Source organism: Scleropages formosus, chromosome 2 (assembly GCF_900964775.1).
Source record: "Scleropages formosus chromosome 2, fSclFor1.1, whole genome shotgun sequence".
Classification (NCBI taxonomy): Eukaryota; Metazoa; Chordata; class Actinopteri; order Osteoglossiformes; family Osteoglossidae; genus Scleropages; species Scleropages formosus.
Window position 1 is genome coordinate 43,146,925 of NC_041807.1, and position 20,012 is coordinate 43,166,936.

General features: G+C 46.9%; 1 protein-coding gene across 4 annotated transcripts; it reads right to left on the reverse strand.

The window, feature by feature from the left end:
- Positions 1-10,704: 10,704 nt before the first annotated feature.
- Positions 10,705-17,983, reverse strand: slc6a22.2 (solute carrier family 6 member 22, tandem duplicate 2). Of its 4 annotated transcripts, none has more exons than XM_018746874.2 (14): positions 17,567-17,983; positions 16,420-16,554; positions 15,719-15,859; positions 15,323-15,401; positions 15,083-15,215; positions 14,859-14,993; positions 14,271-14,374; positions 14,007-14,131; positions 13,778-13,890; positions 12,986-13,123; positions 12,471-12,573; positions 12,295-12,395; positions 11,962-12,132; positions 10,705-11,674 (listed from the first exon to the last, which is right to left on the reverse strand). In XM_018746874.2, the coding sequence occupies exons 1-14, from the start codon at positions 17,760-17,762 to the stop codon at positions 11,528-11,530; spliced, it is 1,821 nt and encodes a 606-aa protein (XP_018602390.1). In that variant the 5' UTR covers positions 17,763-17,983; the 3' UTR covers positions 10,705-11,527. The 4 variants fall into 4 exon arrangements, with proteins under 4 accessions (XP_018602390.1, XP_018602389.1, XP_029101735.1 ...); XM_018746873.2 differs by having other exon boundaries at positions 16,420-17,426; positions 17,567-17,646; XM_029245902.1 differs by lacking the exons at positions 10,705-11,674; positions 11,962-12,132; positions 12,295-12,395 and adding an exon at positions 13,242-13,308 and having other exon boundaries at positions 12,476-12,573; positions 16,420-17,646.
- Positions 17,984-20,012: the final 2,029 nt, after the last annotated feature.

Below are 20,012 nucleotides of genomic sequence, written 5' to 3' on the forward strand. Positions count from 1 at the left end.
GATGATCCGGAGGCCACCTATCCTTAGCCTCATCCAAAACAACATTAAAATCTCCTCCTGTTAACAAATAAGCCTCCGGATACTTGGACAGCCAGTGTACAGGTCTCTCCTCCAACAAATTAAGTAATTGATCATTCCTAGCTTTAGAGTTAAATCCATAAATGTTAACCACAATCGCAGTAACGCTATAGCACCTTATGACCAAACAAATGAAATTGCCATTAAGATCACAGTCAGAGTGCAGGACCTTACCCTCAAAATTGTTTTTTTAGGCAAGAAACCCCCACAGAGTGCTCCGACCCATGGGACAGCCAGATTTCCCCACCCCATTGTGATTTCCAAAAATTAACATCACTAGCAATAGAGTGTGTCTCCTGAAAAAAAACAAAATCAGTTTTCAAGTGCTTAGTAAACAAAAACAAGGCTTCACATTATGTCTCAACCCCCTGGCATTTAATGACACAACCGAAAAAGACATAAAAATACAAAAATAAATAAAAATAGAACTTTTAACCTCTATCAAGTCTAAAACTCTAGAAAATGAAATAAGTAGGTCAGTAGAATAAGTAGCACCACAGAATATGTCAAGTTATACGAAAAGAAACTTCCAGAAAAGTTCAACAATAATCTAAGTTGCATTAAGTGACATCTCCCACAATATAAACTACACATTCCAAATCAAAGTTATCCAGCAATTTAAAAAAAATATCAGAGGTCCATAGAAAAAATTATGGCCCCTACCACACACACTTGTCCCATACAGGGTCACAGAGCCTACCTGATAACACAGGGCATAAGGCCAGAGACACACCCAGGATGGGACACCAGTCCATCACAAGGCACCCCAAGCAGGACTCGAACCCCAGACCCAGCAGAGAGCAGGACTGTGGTTCAACCCACTGCGCCACTGCGCCACCACACCCCCTTGGCCCCTACCAACAGAGTGCAAATACTCTGTGCCTGCTAACAGAACTGTTTAATAAGGCACATGAGAAAAACAACAATATCCAAACTGTCCAACAAGTCATCCCGTGAGAACAATCTCGCCTTCTCCTTGAATGTAAGCTCTGGCTCCTACGAAGTAGGCTGTCTTCCCTGCTTTCCGGGCCTTCTGAACCTCTGGCCAAAGCCGGCGCCTCTTCTCCCGATCTTCCTTAGAGAAATCCTCCTTAAACTGCAGGCCATGGCTCTTCAGGTAGGAAGAAGTCTTAGCAGCCCTCCACACAGCATCTCTGCACACACGTGACGTGAACTGCAGGATGATCGCCCTGGGTCTTCCACCGCCATCCATTTGCCGGCTCTTGCCTCGGCGAAATGCCACGTCAACAGCACCAACAAGCTTGTCCTTCTCGCTGGGTAGGACATTCTGGCAAATCTTCAGCACCTCCTGACGAACATTCTTTTGGGAAAGTTCCGGAACCCCCAACAACTTCAAATTCCGCCGTCTCATATAATTTTCAAGATCCTCCAATCTCCTCTGCACCAACCTGACAGGCTGCTCTTCTCTTCCAACGCACTGCTCGAGGTCAGAAACTCTCACAGCGACAGCCCTGAGGTCAGTAATAGCAGCCTCCACCTTCTCATTCAAGTCGGAGATTCGCCTCTCAGTTGCGTCGGATCTGCTGTTTATCAGCTTGATGATGCTCGCTAACTGACACGCGACCTCACCGGCCGGCATCGCGGCGCCACACTCCAGCGATTTCTTTTTGGCAGCGGGCGACTTGCTCGGGGTGGCGGGCAGTGGGGGGAACTCCTCATCCTCCTCCTCCGCCTCCTCCTCCTTGACTGTACACACTGCTGCGTCCTCACATATCTCATGTGTAATTGTGGCCCCCGTAGGCTAGCGCACGTGCAGAGCTCACCGCTTACGCTCCTTGGCCGAAGAAGACGAAAGTCCACGCTTACGGACCATTGGAACAAAAAACAGCACACTATATAAACGAATAAGGATAAATGCACTTATCTACTTAAAAAATACGGCCACCTCTAAGTTGGAAGCCTTTCCACTATTCTTTTCCAAAACTTGGTGCAAGAGCTCAAAAAAACCCATCCGCTTAGGCAGCCATCTTGGTCCCCCCCCGCCATTTATTAAGCCATAAGCTAAATGCGCTGCCTGTTGCCGCTCGCACGCATTACGACCCTTAATGTCGCCAAGTCTGACAACGACTTAACGTTCGCACAATAATGGCCCGATACTATAGTATACAAATTATTAGTCAATGTAACCAAGACTGCAGATTTTTACTACTTCTTCTTTTCCTTCACGACTTACTTCTTTAAAGTCTCAACCTGTTGCATTACAGTTGGCACTTTCCTCCAAGGTGTCTTACTATGGTGTACAGTGATTTACACATGAGGGGGTGCCGTGGTGCAGCGGGTTTGGCCAGGTCCTGCTCTCCAGTGGGTCTGGGGTTCGAGTCCCGCTTCGGGTGCCTTGTGATGGACTGGCGTCCTGTCCCGGGTGTGTTGCTCAGTTAGGCTCCGGTGTGCGACCCCGATTCGGACAAGTAGTTTCAGACTGTGTGTGTGAGATTTATCCATTTATACAGTATATTTTTAGCTCACAGTAAGTACCTTGTAGGTGTCAGGCACTACATCGTAATTACTACACTTTGTGGGGGGGGGGGGAACCCCCTCCTGGAGAAGGCGATTCTGGACCCTGCAGAAAGGGTGCCTGGTCTCTGTGAGACCCCCGACCCATCAGTGACCCTTTCCCGAGCTCGTGTGTGCACCCATACCAGTGCCCGCACAGGCGGCCCTCCCTGCACCCGTTCCTGTCTAGTTGCTATCGTCTTGTGGCACAGAAGGGGTTGGGCTAGGAAGTGGTGCGAGTCGCTCGGAGGGCAAGTCCTGCGATTTTGTAGACGACATTCTTCAGGTCGCACCCTGACTCGGAGCACTGTGGTCTTGCTGTGTCCAGTGGACTCTTTGCATTGTGACCTGCTGACCTCTGATTCAAGCCTGCTGGCTGGCGCTCCTTATGGACAGCACCGAGCTGCGCGGAACATCCTGACGTCAGCATGTGCTCTGTTAATGTCAGACAGGTGTGACCGCTTCATTCTGAAATAACGGGAGAAGTACGATCCAGATGGGTGGGCACTGCTCTGGTCCAGATCCTTCAGTGTGTGCACCTCCACAGCTGCAGCTAGAGGGCGCTGTGCTTTATGTCCCATGTGGGCCGTTGAATCTACTGGTTCACCTTGCTTTTACGTTTTCACTTTAGAGAATGTGTGGATCCCCGTACGTGCGTTTTCACCAGGTGTACGTTTCACAATTGTTATCATTCCAACTTGTGACACTTCATGCTACCAAAGTTGCCACATAAACAGTCGGATGTTTTCTGTGTTGTGAAGCATCCTGTCTCTTTCCCTTCTTATCTCCCAGTTGTCCTGGGAGAGGTTGGGGATCCCCTGGGTTGGGCTGGAAGAAGTTGCGGGGATAGGGATGTCTGGGCTGCTCTGCTCTCCCTATTGCCTCGCTCTCACTCACTCGCAGACGCAAGGAGTTACACAAGTTTTGGCCCAGGGTGGGAAAATATATATATACACACACACACACACACACACACGCGCGCGCACTTTCAGAACCGCTCGTCCCATACGGGATTGTGGGGAACCGGAGCCTACCCGGCAACACAGGGCGTAAGGCCAGAGGGGGAGGGGACACACCCAGGACGGGACGCCAGTCCATCACAAGGCACCCTAAGCAGGACTCGAACCCCAGACCCACCGGAAAGCAGGACCGTGGTCCAACCCACTGCGCCACTGCACCACCACACCCCCTCTGGGTGGGAAAATATTGGCATTGAATTTGCTGGCAATCATTACACTCTTTACTCCGTTGAGACTGAGAGAGAAGGATGAATGAGATCAATGGCTTTAGTAGTTAGTTCAGTTGAATGCTTAAGTGCTCTGCTAGGACAGGGCTGCACCACAGCGTACTGTACCCTACCGTACCATACTGTAACACATTTAAGTGTTGGAGTAGCTATTTAAACTTACACTTTCATTTGTCACCCAGAGCACTGGCTGCACAGCAGCACATGCAGCACTTCATGTAAGAATAAACTAACTTTTTTTTTTTTGCTTTCCAGTGTTTTATTCTTTAAGATTACATTATTTTTTAACTCCGTATACTGTATGACATTCATTATAAGTGGGAGTAAATCTGTCATTTTTGTTGAAGATGTGACTCTGTAACCAGGAATTATCACTAATTATCCAAATTATTAAAACTGGTACCATGAATTTTGCAGGACTGTCACCTTCAGACTCACAAATACAAGATTAAAAAAAATTAAATTTAGTCATGAAACAGGTGGCTCATAGGGGAGTGCAGTGTCTGAGCTGCCTTCACTTTGCTCTCTTCCCTTTGCTTGTCTTCCTCCTCCCTCGTTTCTTGTTCTTTATCTTTCTTCTCACTCTTAAAATGACACACCTTTGACAGTTTGTCGCTCCTAGTTAAAGTTTCAGTGCTTTTCTGTATTTTGTCTTTTTTTTTTGAAAAATTGAATAAACGTTTAAACAAACTAAATAGACACTTCTAGCAATACTAATATGTAATTAGCTGCCTGTTTCAAGTTCAACACCCTGGTTATGGCCAGAGACCATCATTGGACACCTGCAGGACCTCATCACTCGCTACACCACAGTAGACTGCTACGCTCCTCCAGCTCTGCCCGCTTGCTGGTCCCACACAGAGGGGCTGCACAGTGAAAAGCCTGAATCTTCTTAGTTCTGGCTCCATTGTAGTGTAATGAGCTCCCTCCGTCCCTCAGAACTGTAAAGCCCTGTTAACTTTCAAGAAGGGTCCAAAAGAACCACCACTCAGACCCCTATAGCTTCTTGTGTGTTGTGGAAATGCCCTTTGTTCACTCCAAGTTGTACACCTCTTTGGAGAAAAGCATCTGCTAAATGGATGAATGTAGATGTTCCAAATCAGCTACTTTCTCTTCTGCTTCTCACTACATTCAATGCACCTGATGGTTTTCGTCTTCTTTTTTAATACCATGTTTTTCTTTTTTCAATTTTAGGAGACATTTGTAGAATTTCTATCACTAATTTTCACTTTACGATGACAAGGTCACTGACTGCTGCTCACTGAGAGCACATCAGCCACTGTGGAAGGTTTGAACCCACATAATTTTCATTTTATCCCAAAATGAAGAGTTTACCTGAGATACAGTAAGGGTATTTGTGCTATAATGTGCTGTTTATATGACCTACCTATTGAGTTAATATTTACATGTTTACACAGTTTATTTTGACAGGCTTGTACCAAAAAGGCTCTTTTAGTTACATTCACCACAAGCAATGATCTGACTGGTTGAGATTGTCCACATGATAGAAAGTGAGAGATATATACAGTAGCTGATTTATGGGAAAGAATAGAGTCCTTGGGTTTTTGCAGCATGAAAGCCATAAAACACGTGTTGTGGAAGTAAGATGAACTCATACAGGACAAAAGTGCTGTTGTACTACATTTATTTAGCAGATTATTTTCTCCAAAGCAACTTCCAATGAACTCTATGTAGTGTTATCAGCCCACACACCTCATTCACCAGGGTAACTTACACTGCTAGATGCACTACTTACAATGGGTCACTCATCCATACATCAGTGGAGCACACACAAACTCTCTCTGTCACTCACACACTATGGGTGAACCTCAACAGCATGTCTTTGGACTGTGGGAGGAAACTGGAGGACCTGGAGGGAACCCACACTGACACAGGGAGCACATGCAAACTCCACACAGACTGAGTGGGGATCAAACCCACATCCTCTCACACCACCCAGGTGCTGTGAGACAGCAGTGCTACTTGCTGTGCTGTACCGAATCATAAGCACCTCTATTACATTTCTCTTACACTTTTCACCAAAGCATCCTAGAATGTTACAATTACAAGCTTACAATTATTTACCCATTAGTACAGCCATGTAATTTTACTAGAACAATTTAGGTTAAGTACCTTGCTCTAGGATACTAAGCCATAGGGGGGGATCAAACCTGCCACATTTGGATACAAGGGCAGTAACACTAACCACTACGCAGCTATCCTCTTAGAATGTTAAATTTTTTTAAAATCCTATTTTCATAAGCCATTGTCAGAGGTTTTTTTTTAATGGGACCCTGATACACGAGGGAGGGTTGAATAATATAGGATATATATCTTTAGAATGTCTGTGAAGCTTTTCACAGTCATGTGGGTAGTTAATGTAGCAAATATTGACCTGTATGTAGAAGCTTTCTTGCCGTCCTGTATCATGCACTACATCCTGCAACATCTGGACAAACCAGGGACTTATGTGAGGATCCTGTTCGTGGACTTCAGCTCAGCCTTCAACACCATCATCCCACACCTCCTCCTGTCCAAATTAACCCAACTCTCTGTGCCCACCTCCATCTGTCGGTGGATCACCAACTTTCTGACAGACCAGCAGCAGATAGTGAGGCTGGGAAAATTCTCATCCAAGACTCGCACGATCAGTACTGGCGCCCCCCAGGGATGTGTGCTCTCCCCACTGCTCTTCTCCCTGTACACCAACGACTGCACCGCAAAAGATCCCTCTGTCAAACTCCTGAAGTTTGCAGACGACACCGTGCTCATCGGCCTCATCCGGGACGGTGACGAGTCTGCTTACAGACAGGAGGTCCAAGAGCTGGCTGTCTGGTGCAGTCATAACAACCTGGAGCTGAACACGCTCAAAACAGTGGAGATGATTGTAGACTTTAAGAGAAACACCTCAGCATTATCCCCACTCGCCATCATGAACAGCACTGTGGCAACAGTGGAGTCATTCAGGTTCCTGGGCACCACCATCTCACAGGACCTGAAGTAGGAGTTTCATATAGACTCCATTGTGAAGAAGGCCCAGCAGAAGTTGTACTTCCTTCACCAGCTGAGGAAGTTCAACCTGCCACAGGAGCTACTGATGCAATTCTACTCTGCAGTCATCGAGTCTGTCCTCTGCACTTCTATAACTGTCTGGTTCGGCTGAGCTACGAAATCAAACCTCAGAAGATTACAGCGGATAGTCCGGACGGCTGGAAGAATCATCGGCTCGCACACCCCCCACCACTGTCCAAGAACTGTACTGGTCCAGAGTGAGAAAAAGGGCTGGCAAAATCATCCTAGACCTTTCGCAGCCAGGCCACTTCCTCTTTGAACTTCTGCCGTCTGGCCGGCGCTACAGGGCTCTGAGCACCAGGACAGCCAGGCACAAGAAAAGTTTCTTTCCTCAGGCCATCTACCTCATGAACAGCTAAATCCCCCCTAGGGAGTAAAGTGGTGCAATAAACAATGCTATTTATATTTATTTTTCACATCATATCTCTTATTTACTTTCCCTTGCATTGTATATAACATACCTGTATAAACATATAATGTCTAGTGTCTATTTTGTACTTTATACTCTATATATATTTTATTTAATCTTTTAATGCTTGTCACTGTCATTCTGTCTGTGCTGTGGAAGTTTCTGTCACCAAGACAAATTCCTTGTATGTGTAAACATACTTGGCAATAAAGCTCATTCATTCATTTTTTTTTTAATCTACATTTGAAATAGATGTAGGAACAATGAATTTTCTTTAATTTCATAACACACACACACACACACACTTTCAGAACCGCTTGTCCCATACGGGGTCGCAGGGAACCGGAGCCTACCCGGCAACACAGGGTGTAAGGCCGGAGGGGGAGGGGACACACCCAGGATGGGACGCCAGTCCGTCGCAAGGCACCCCAAGCGGGACTCGAACCCCAGACCCACTGGAGAGCAGGACCTGGTCCAACCCACTGTGCCACTGCGCCCCCCGTTAACTTCATAATATTATATCTTTAACTTCTTTTTTCATGTACTCTAAATCACACACACACACACACACACACACACACACACACACACATTTTCAGAACCGCTTGTCCCTTACGGGGTCACGGGGAACCGGAGCCTACCCGGCAACACAGGGCGTAAGGCCGGAGGGGGAAGGGGACACACCCAGGACGGGACGCCAGTCCGCCGCAAGGCACCCCAAGCGGGACTCGAACCCCAGACCCACTGGAGAGCAGGACCGCGGTCCAACCCACTGCGCCACCGCACCCCCCTCTAAATCACAAATAAATGCAAAAATTAAAGATGTGTTACTCTGTATTTGCTGTTGTTTTAATATCTCAGTCTATAGGGAAATGGTAAGCTATTCACAATCTCAAACAGGAATTGCATGAGAGGTCATGCACATAGCTGGGGGCGCGGGGGGTTTGGATAGTGTCCGCTGTGTGGCGGGTCTGGGGTGCGAGCCCTGCTTGAGGTGCCTTTTGACGGACTGCCTCCCGGTCCTGGGTGTGTCCCCTCCCTCTTCGGCCATGCGCCCTGTGTTGCCAGGTTACGCTCCGGTTCACCGTTACCCCACTCGGGCCAAGCAGTTGTTGACTGTGTGCATGTGTGTGTGATGCATATAAAATAAATCTGAAAAAAATATGACTTCATAAAATAAATGTATAGTGTGTGTGTGTGTGTGTGTGTGGACTGGTTTGAGAAAAACAAAGGTTATGTACCACATTTAAATGAATGATTAGAAAATTCAAGTGCAGTCGTGCAGAACAAAGGTCCCAGACAGAAACATGTCAGTATGCCATCAAGACCACAGAGTGCCAGAACACAGCTGAGAGTGTGGATACGCAGTTCACATAATGCACTGCATCTTAGTCACACAGCCACTTCAGGTTCAATAGTAAAGTTTTCAAAAGCAGTCTCAGCTTATTGTGCTGGACCCAGTGTCGTTGGGTGAGAATGAAAAGCCGGACTGATGAACAATAATTAATATTTATATGTACATGTACATGTATTCATTTAGCAGATGTTTTTCTCCAAACCGACGTACATCTTATGGAAACATAATATTCATGTTGGCTGATTGACTATGAAAAACTGGATAATGGAAAACTGAATAACGGTGGAGGAGTGTATGATAAAATTAAACGTTATGACACACTGGATTACGTGCACATAGCAAAAGGTTGCCTTAAGGTAATGTAAAGGAATTTATTCAATATAGAATTTGCACTAAACTGAGAAAGTACAAAGCAATTTGTAAAGTGTCTGTGGTACACATAAGACTATTACTGTAAAGACAGCCAGAGTAAATTGAAAGTTTAAAGGCAGAGAAGAAGAAGGGATTTATTAACAGTAGTATAAAACAATTTATTAAATGCAAACAGTTTGTAACTCTTACTGTAGATTGGCATGGTAGTGCAGTGGGTTTGCCTGGGTCCTGCTCTCTGGCAGGTCTAAGGTTCAAGTCCCACTTGGGGTACCTTGTGATGGACTGGCATCCCATCCTGGGCTTCTTCCCTCCAGCCTTATGCCCTGTGTTGCCAGGTTAGACTCCGGCTCTCCGCAACCCTGCTCGGGCAAGTTGATTATAAAATCCTTCTTTTGACCTATAAAGCAATACATGGCATTGCTTCGGCTTACCTTTGTGAGATTATTGATCCTTATATCTCAGGACTATATCTTCATTCATTGGATACAGGTTACCTTACATTTACATGTATTCATTGAGCAGACGCTTTTCTCTAGAGCGACGTACATCTCATAGAAAATACTGTAACGACTCGCATTGCCGAGAGTTTGGGCAGGAAACAGGTCTATTGTAAATAGTTGAATTGTGGAAAAGCTGGAGTAAAGTGTTCAACCACTGGGGTGAATTGTGGGGAATATAATGGGGTGAGTGTGTTTGGGAGTGTGTGAAAAGCCTGGGGGCACTAAGCAGGCTGGGAAGGCTGGCTTGAGGAAACGGGATCCTCGGACCAGGAGCATTATTTCTCTGTATGGCGATGTTTTAATAAAACATTTACAATGAACACTGCCTGTGCGTCCTTCTTCACCCCCCCCCCCCCAAACCCAGAATGCTGAGTGCCACATTGGTGTCAGAGGTGGGATGAGGCAGAACAATGAGGCTGGATTCAGGAATTATGGAACACCGAAGGTGGAGAAGGGAAATTGGCACCAGGAGAGAAGCCATCGGGACGATGGAATGGTGTCTGGCGGAAGAAGAGCCTGCGACGGTGGAGAGTGAGGCGGGGGAGCTGTTGCAGAGCACGGGTGTCCGGGGGACCCTGGGGAAGCGCACGCTGTGGCGGAGATGGTGGAAAAGAGCCGGAGAGGGGTGAGCAGGTCGAGTGGGGTCTCCCTGCGCCCAGGGAAAATGCGGCAGAAGGAGACAGCGAACTGCCACCGAGAGCAGGTGCTGGGGAAAGTTGCCCTGCGGAGAGCGACGCTTTCCCGAGGAGGTTGGATGACATGCTGGATGACACGGAACAGCGTACCGCGACGACGGACAGGCAGGGCTATGTAGCCGAGGTGAGCAAATCTTCGAACGCAAATTCGCTCACGGGCGAAGATATCGCCACTTTTGTGGAAAAAACACCCAGCCTGCCTGAAGCCCCCGATGAGCTCTTTAAAGAATGGGTGGCGCAGCAGAGAAAATGCTACTGGCCCTTGGACGCCCAGAGGTTTTTTTCTCTCTCGATTTTCCATTGAGGGTTTTTGTTTGTTTCCTCCATGGCCAGTAGACATACTTATAGCTCTATAAAAGTACTGTATTATGGTAGTCATTAGTCAACTGTCTTCTTTGTTTCTTATATGATCTATTTGTTGTTCTTGCCTTATGTCTGTGTTAAGGCTCACTGTGTCACTGTGAGAGAAGAGCTCTATAAAAATACATTGAATTGAATTGAATATTATATTATAAATACTCTTGGCTTGAAGACATACAGTAAACATGGGTCTATGAGTATAAATGATTCTCTGGGGCCAGTAAGAGGCATGTGAAGCACTGAGCTCCTGGCCACCACCCTTCATTGAGCTTAAGAGGTGTAAAAAATAATGCTTTAAGGTGATGCAGCATTTCTTAGAAATTACAGTTTCACAATTTACATATGTGCCTTACTCACCATCTGCAGTAAACTGCTGTTGGTGTCTGACTGCATCACAAGGCATAGTGAATTACCACAAACCAATAAGTGATGTATGGATGGAACTGACCGTGTCCAGGAGGTACCCTAGGTGAAAAGTTATCTGCTAGAGTAGGGACTGTAAATGAATAATTTGTTTAGTTTTACAGGTGTTCTAACGCTGGTAAAATATTTGAGCACAGACACGCACAGTGAAGCTGGCTTTCCAAAATGAATTTGAACACAACTGAAAAATCATGGCACGAATGCTTTAACACGAGTTCAGTCTTAGCTGAGCTTTAGTGAAGGTGCGCACTTAGAGTTCATGTGGAGAGGAAGCCCAGAGACCCTGCAGGCCACCAGGATCACATGGCTGTGAGGAAACCTGGACTGAAGGGAATGTTATGTTTGGCGAACGATGCGCTGTGGTCCTGCTGACGAGGAAATACTGAGTTAAACAATAACTTGCTGCACACTAGATGAGTCCTCGATTAAGACGGGAGTACAACGTGCCACCTGCCACTGACAGGCGCCGGGATGCCTGCCATGACCACGGGCTGGGGGAGGTCACACGAGTCCGTTCCACTGGGCTGACGGCGTGCGGCTCGGACGGAGGGTGCAGAGCTCCGTGAAGCTCTCGAAGGTGGTAGGGTTCTGCTTCTGCTCCAGAGGAGTAGGTAGGTCTGTGGCTGGGGTGCACAGAGTTCGCACTCTCTGTCGGGGGTGTGGGTAGAGGACAGGAGAGGAAGCACAAACAGTGGAAACTGCATTAAACGCGACACGGTCAGTTCCCACTGTTTTACTGGCCTTCAGGAAACACATTTCTTCTGATCTTATCAGCTATGTATCTTCTGGAAAAGCTGAGACTCATCTAAATGCTTCGCCGCTTAGCATTCTTCCCCAAACTCACGTGCCTTTAGAGACAGAAAATACTGAGAGTACATGAAGGCACATCCCCTAAAGACCCATCCAGCTCCAGGCACTCTGTCAGACTGCTTTACCTCCCACGTGGTCCCAGGGGTGATGGCCATGGCGTAGACCATCCACAGAGGAATCAACAGTGTGGAGGAGAGGGTGAATAAGCCACCAATGGCATAGCCCCACCAGGGGTACTCGTATAAGTTGTTCAGTTTGAGGGGAGTGTATTTGACCAGGGAGAAGATGAAGGTGCCCTGTGGGAGAGAACATGAGACTGATTTGCCATGTGTCCAACCACAGGTATACTAAGGGTTATTACTATTGTTACTATGCCTGCTGGGAGGTGGGACACACATGTACTCATTCTTCTAGTGCTAAAGCCACAGTTTCAGACCCCAGAGGACGTTGCTACTCACTGTGCACATAGCGGGGGTGAGGACAACCCAGGTATACTGCACCACGGTCCAGAGCCGGTAGCCAATCATGTCCTCGATGTTGCTGAGCATGCGCCGAGAGCCTGTGTGAAGCAGTGTGTTACCGTAGTATTTCACATTAGCCGTGTCTTCGTTCCGCCACATTCCGCCCTACCTACCGTACACCCAGCCCACACACACCGACTCCAGGAGGGCGAACACCAACAGCGTCATTCCACTGCACGCATAGTAGTCAAAGAGCTGGAAGATGTAAAGTCCTCCCTGGAGAGATGAGTGCTTCCATTTACTAATCAGCTCCTATTTATCAATATTTACTACATTTACACGAAAGCATGAAAATGTTTACCTAACACCTAAGGTTGTCAGCGAAATGAGCCTCGGAGCCAAGACCTTCTACTCACCCATCTGCGCTGCAGTGCTCTACCATTTTCAACAAGAGCTAAACTGTAAGGTGTTGAAGAGATCAGACTTCTTTACAGTTCATTAACGCTTCCTAATGAAGGCTCATCATCTGAGATGAGAGGAAAAGGGCAGCAAAGAGAAAAAAGAAGACGACAGGACACTGGTTCCTCATCTTAAGGGCACTGTGAGGGCAGCAAGTCTGTTCGTAAGTTTCGTCATCAGTCACTTCTGTCACATGTGCTCCAGGTGAGAGGTCCAGGTGAGCTCTCACCTCTGTGACCATCACCAGGCCGACCAGGAAGCTTCCCACACTGAGCACCAGCAGGAGGATTTTGCGGCGGTGGCCAATGTTGAAGAAGGTGGGGTACAGGTCCGAGATGGAAGTGACTAAAGACTCGTGACATACAAACTGTAGGTGCAAACATGACAGCGGTTGTACATACCCTAGTCACATGCCTGCTTCACATTTTCCATCAGTTCCACAAATGAAAAGCATAGGAAGCTGTCAGAGTGACTGCAGTGCTCACATGTATCTCCATGAAAGGAACATTCTGCTGGGCTATTTTGGATCCACTGTTGAAAGAACTCTGCTATCTAAAAGAATATGAACATCTGCATGATACCACTGTCTGTTATAGCACTTACCCTAGGCTGATGTTGTAAAAATTACCCTACTGTGTAACTTGATGAATTATTGCAAGCAGCTTTGAAAATGGAGTCAAATAAAAGAAAAAATGCAATTGAAAATGAGTAATCTCACATTTCCAACCCACACATATCATCTGAAACTGCTTGTCCCATACGGGGTCACAGGGAGCTGGAGCCTAACCCGGACACACAGCGAAAGGCTGGAGGGGGAGGGGACACACTGAGGACGGAACGCTGGGACACCAGGCCGCCGCGAGGTACCCTAAGTGGGACTCGAACCCCAGACCCACTGGAGAGCAGGACCTGATCCAACCCACTGCACCACTGCACCCCCACACCCCCACATTTCCAACCCCCGGGGAAAATATCCCTGCACTGAGAACATGGGGGCCGAGACAGAGAAAGATTAGCATACCTCAGAATCCAGGCCCAGCACAAGGAGCATCACAAAGAAGAAGACGGCCCACAGCTGGGGCACGGGCATCATGGCCACCGCTCGAGGATATGCAATGAAGGCCAGGCCTGGACCTGTGGCAGAAGCAGACCATCCGTCATAGTCCTTGCTGTGTTGCAAGTTTGGACTAGCAGTGTGTAGTTTGCAAACTCTTTGGGTTCCAGTTTAGTCTGGACCTCATGAACCTCACCTGATTCAGCCACCTCAGAGATTTCCAGCCCCTGCTCATAGGCCATGAAGCCCAGCACGGAGAAGATGGCAAATCCAGCCACAAAGCTGGTGCCGCTGCTCAGGAGGCACAGATACATGCAGTCTCTGCAACAAAGCACTGGATCTGAGAAACTCGTTGTTCATGTTCTTGTTATGGTCACAGGGTTGTGCAAGACCTCTAGCTCCCATGGGACATTTCACACACATGAGTGTGGTCAAATGGATGTTTTTGTGCTCCACTCACTTGTAGCAGTTGTTGTTGTACTTGTTGTAGCTTCCCAGAGCTACCAGGGATCCTGTGCACACTCCGTAAGAGTAGAAAATCTGAGTCCCTGCATCCACCCACACCTGGTTTAGAAGAAAGCAAAGTAGTGGTGCTTCAGAAGAAACCCTGAACGAGGTCAGCAGAGCGGAAAGCTACGCTAACATGCCAACATTGCTCTCCTCCTGGCTTTAAAAAGGGACTGTGAAAGGACCGCACATCTTAAATGTTGACGTTACAGTTTAAGTATTTAAATGGGGGGTCTTAGCATAACTAGTCTGAACCAAATGAATGAATGTTAATCTAAATAAATACTCTAAATGTATATAGAGATACAGATGTGAATTTCAGGCGCACATATTCAGTAATTACACCGCCTCCAAGTCTCCTACATCTAGTAGAAGGTGCTCATGTTTGGTGTGGGCATTCCACAGCCCAGTGTCCAGGTGGAGGAGCTTTACTCTCCTCTGAGCCGTTACACAATATTGATGAGGTCTTGACACCTTGAGAATAATATATTGAACAACCTCCTTACTATACGATGGTAGAAACAGGACTAGTGCAAGATACCTGAGGGTCAGCAAGACGGCTGACATCGGGGTACAAGTAGAAGATGACGCCTTCCTTAGCTCCAGGCAGGGTGAGTCCGCGAACCAGCAGAATAGCCAGCATTACGTAGGGAAACGTGGCTGTGAAGTACACCACCTGGAAGCAGAAGAACACTGTTGAACACAATCCTTCCAAGTGGATTCCCGTTCAGGGCATCTCAAAAGTGTGTGGCACAGGGCCCTCACCTTTCCGGTGGACCTCACACCTTTCCAGACACAGAAATAGCAGATGATCCAGCAGAGCAGAAGACACAGAGCAAGGTCCCAGCGGACAGTGCCCAACTCTTCGATACCTTTGGAGAGGCCAAGAATCCTCCTCCTTGGGGACGGTAATGGGAATAAAGCTCATTGAATCAGCTGACCAGAGCACACGTGAAACAGAGATGGGTACAAAGTGCTGAGACATACAGTAACTGCCACACTTACTCCCAGAATTCCACCACCGGTGAGGTAATTTCATCCAGGATTTGGTCAGTGGAGTTATGGCTCAAAGCTACACATTTTTCTGAGAGGATAAGTGGAGAAGAGGAAGGTTTAGCTCATCATGGTTCATCAGTCATGGCCACCCAAGTGCTTACTTAATGAGCTGTAGTCAAACCAAATTCAAATTTTGTTTGCCACATACGCAACCACACTTAGTAGGACGTGCAGTGAAAGGCTTTGTACTGCAAGCATTTGGAGGACATGTAGAAGATGTACTTTGATATATTATACTTCATTTTCTGTACTGTTAGCAAACCTCAGTGATCCACTCACAGGTTATTCTCAGTGATCACTGTACTCTCCCAGAAGCCCCTGGAGTGGTACTGAGAGATGCCACACCTGTGTTCCAGTAGTTTGTGCAGGTGGCCCAGGGCAGCTCGAAGCGGAATGAATAGATGAGGTAGAGCACAGCCCAGGCTAAAATGACGATGTAGTAGATGCTGGTGTACAACACAACAACCTGACTGGCGTAGCCCAGGCCTGAAGAAGGAGGCACAAGGAGAAGGAGAGGAGGAGAGCTTTGCAGAAAAACCTGCTCAGATGACGAGTCCGTCCGGTTCGTCATTCATCTCAAACTTTCGAACGACTCGTACAAAATATCTGTTTTCGAAAGCTTTCACATCTGCGTCACTATTCAGGCCTGAGAGTTCAAATAAAATGCATTTTACCACTTCCTGTTGTAAAGTGATAGGCAAGGCTTTTGAGTGCTGTTTTGCCCTTTCAGCACCTACGAACTTTCTTGGAAACTTCTTGCTTTAAGGCTCATTTTACTGATACATGGTGGTTTTACACTTTGCAAAGTCCAGGTATTTCTGAAAGAAGCACATGTTCTCATTTAAACTCATAACAGTGCATTCTTTCAATATGCCATTCTGTCTGAGACACTTTTTACAGCTGATTACAGCATTCCCATCGTGACTGTGTGGTGAAGGCTTATAAAACAGGCAAAATATTAAGCTGCATTGTTGTAGAAAAGGTAATGAAATTGTTCCAGAGTAACAGTGAACTGTCTTTTAATATTCAATGTAACTTCCAAGTACCTTCAAACAGGGGGCAGATCTTCCTCCAGCAGGTGATGCCCCCCTGGCTGGTGTACTGCCCCAGGGCCGTCTCAAGGAGGAAGAGGGGGATTCCGCAGGTGAACAGGAACACAATGTAGGGGATGAAGAACGCCCCTGCCAGACACAGCAAACACGGTTTGAACAGAAAATGAACATACGCCATTATGTACCAGCATCTACTTTGATATACTCCATGGACGATGTGTTCAGGAGTGTCATTTATTCCAGAACACAGGATGTGCGAGAGAGGTTTCTTCCATATGCTTTGTTTTCGAGATGAGCATTTTCCCCACGTCTTCACAGTGACTTTTCCAGTTTGCCTAGTGGCCCTCGCTGTATCCTGAACATATGCAAATGACAGGCCTTTATGGGGAACAGGGTGATTAAGTTTCCTGCCTTTCGATGCGGCTGCGGTGCACATGGAACCGGCTACCGATCTTCGATCGGAGATCTGAAATGACCTCGACCAAAACAAACACACAGCAACTCTTAAATCATAATCCCATCAAGATGAGTGGAACAATTGACAGGTTTCCCATTATGCTGCGCTTCTGCTTTGAAAGTACTGACCACTTTTTAGTTCAATTCTGCCGTGTGCTATAATTAACGGTGATAAATTCAGTAAAAGTGGCATGAAAAGTACTGCGGTACTGATGTTGAAGACAGTCTTCTTTAGACTGATGAAACCTGTAAGTAAGTTCTTCTTATTGTCATTCATGTCGTCATTGTTATTCCTAATAGAAGATCTTTTGTGTGAAGGCAGAAGGGAAGCTGGAGAACATCTCTGAGCAGAGCTGGTTTCCTTGTGACTCTGTCTTTTAACAGTACGGGCAGAAATGTGCCCATGGGGGACGTCGGCGAAACCACAGGCCTGTTCCGCCACATTCCTTGGCCCGGCAACCAACGCTGGAAGGCGTGGTCCACTGGGTATCAGTGCAGCCCTGGGGGGCCGCTTGCCCGGCTGCGTCGCGGAGCCGCCGTGACTCCTGCGAAAGAATGCTAAAGGTTCAACGAAGCTCCTCGCTGCGAGGGCCACGGGACCGAAAGCCTCGGGATCGAGGCCGTGTCGGATGGCGGCTGGGCAGAAGGAGCACGTTCGGCGAGCGTCATGACCGCAGAAACTCACCCCCTCCGTTCTTGTAGCACAGGTAGGGGAACCTCCACACGTTGCTCAAGCCGACGATGTTTCCTGCCACGGCCAGAATGTACTCGGTCTTGCTGGCCCACTGGCTGCGCTCCTGGCCCTGGGGGTCCGTGTCATCCGTGGTGCTGTCCCCGGCGTTCACTTTCGAGTGCACCTGTGCATCGCCGCTCTTCTCCATGCTGCACCCAGGAGAGCAGGTAGCAGCAGCTGTTACTGAAAACAGTTCCTGCTGTCAGGTCTCACGTCCAACGCATGAACCAATCGCAAGGCATGCCGCAGCGGTCAAAGCTGGGCTGGTCCGGAGCAAACCGCAACCAAGGCGTTCCCTCTGGAATGAATGCAGCATGTGGTGAGAGCACCGTCAGCGGTCCTCTTCAAACACCATCTCATTCCGGTTCTGCCAGCTTTGCAGGACCTCAGCAAATATAAACAGAGTGAAACAGAGTAAAGGCAGTGCAGCGACATCATCTCTGCAGTAGCATTGGAAAAACGGCTGCTGGGAAAACCACTCGTGTGTCAGCCTGTGCTCCTGAAGAGTGACTACGTAGGGTTAGAAAGTGTAACTTCAGCAACAAAGTGACAGTATGTTGGAATAAAGTAAGAAGAAGGAGACGGCAATATGCCTGCGCTGGTGTTTTTTGTTAGTAGCTTTTCGGGAACCGTTCTAAAACTTGTAGTGCTGGTTGCACTGCACACCCCCCCTTTAACTGCGAATAGACCCAATCTACCTCTGCAGGACTTTGCACATGTACGACTTCCGTATTTACATTGTGCACTGTACATTTTATATACGTATATAACCTCGTTTCTTGATTTTTTTCTACTAATAGTAATTTTTGTAAATTTGCAATTTACGCCTTGTGTTTTCCCTGTGTTTTTCCTTTTGTTTTTCTTGTGTTTTTCCTTCCTTACGTCCTTATGATTTATGTCATAGGCTGCTGAGAGGATTCACAGAGTAAGAATTTCATTGTATGGCGTAACGAACTGTTGAGAGGACGAGGATGGGATGTTTTACCGTAAAGAAACAGAGTTATGAGTAACTCCAGGGAGGCCTGGGACAGAGTGAGTGCTGAAGAGCGATGGCGAACAGAGCTGGTTGAAAATGGCTTTCGGGAAGCCAGAGGATTTCCACTTTGACGAAAGTGAGGAACAATTCGATGCCTATTTGGAAAGGCTCGAACAGTATTTTGTGGCAAACGTAAAAATATTGAAATATTCACATGCTGAACTGCTGAATCTCTGTCCATATTTAAGAAGGGTCTGAAAACACATATCTTCTCGACCCATTTCGCCCGTGATCTCTTAAGTTCATATATGATGTAAATGTTTATGCACCGTAACTTTATGATCAACCTAGATAACCCTTTACAAGGCTGCTACTCCTGTATTGTATTTAAATGTTTGTGTACCTTAAAAAAAATTGTAGGAAGGTTATCACTATTAGTCTCTCCTGCGTTTTATGCACCTACTTGTGTGATGAACATCGGTGCATCAAGGGGAAGGTAACAAACTAGGTTTCCCTAAGAATCACGTCTGCAGCCGTGTCTCTTTCTCCTAATGTAATGTACAATCACTGAGATGTACATTGCTTTGGAGAAAAGCATCTGCTAAATTTATTTATTTTTATAGAGCGCTCTTCTCACGTAGTGACACGGAACGCTTTAACACAGACATACAGCAAGAAAAATTGATACAAACAAAGAAGACAGTCAACTAATGGCTACCATAATGAAGAACTTATTATAGAGCTCTAAGTATACCTACTGGCCACTAGGGAAAGGAACAAAAACTCCCAACTGAAGGTTGAGGGAGAAAAAAACCTCTGGGGGTCCACGGGCCAGTGGTTTCCCACCCCTCCTGGACATTCTAGAAAGTAACAATTTGTAAGCCAGTGTTTAACAAGTAATTATAACGTTGGTAAATGGCATCTTGGATCCCCGACTCGGCATGGAACATCTCGATCGTCACGGCAGATGGACATCACCCTCCGTCAGCACGGGATTCGTCTGTCACCACTGGCCGGCCTCCTCAGGTCTTATGTAGCGAGGTAGTGCTCAACGAGAAGACAGGATAGAGTTAGTAATTTGTTCCTTAAGTAAATTTAAAATGTATTTTTATAAAGGTGATAAAAAACAACCAAGGCAGGTGGAATTACATTTTGAGGTTGAATGCCTGAGTGAACATGTAAGTCTTTAGTCAGGATTTGAAAACAAACAAAGGGGCATTTCTGACAGTAACCGGTAGACTATTCCACAGTTTAGGTGATCTATAACTAAAGGTGCGACCTCCTACTGAGGTCTTATTAATCACAGGTACTTTAAGGTAACCTGCATCTACTGAATGGAGATATTGTCCTGGGATATAAAGATTAATGATCTCACAAAGTTAAGCCGGAACAATGCCATGTACTGCCTTATAGGTGAAAAGA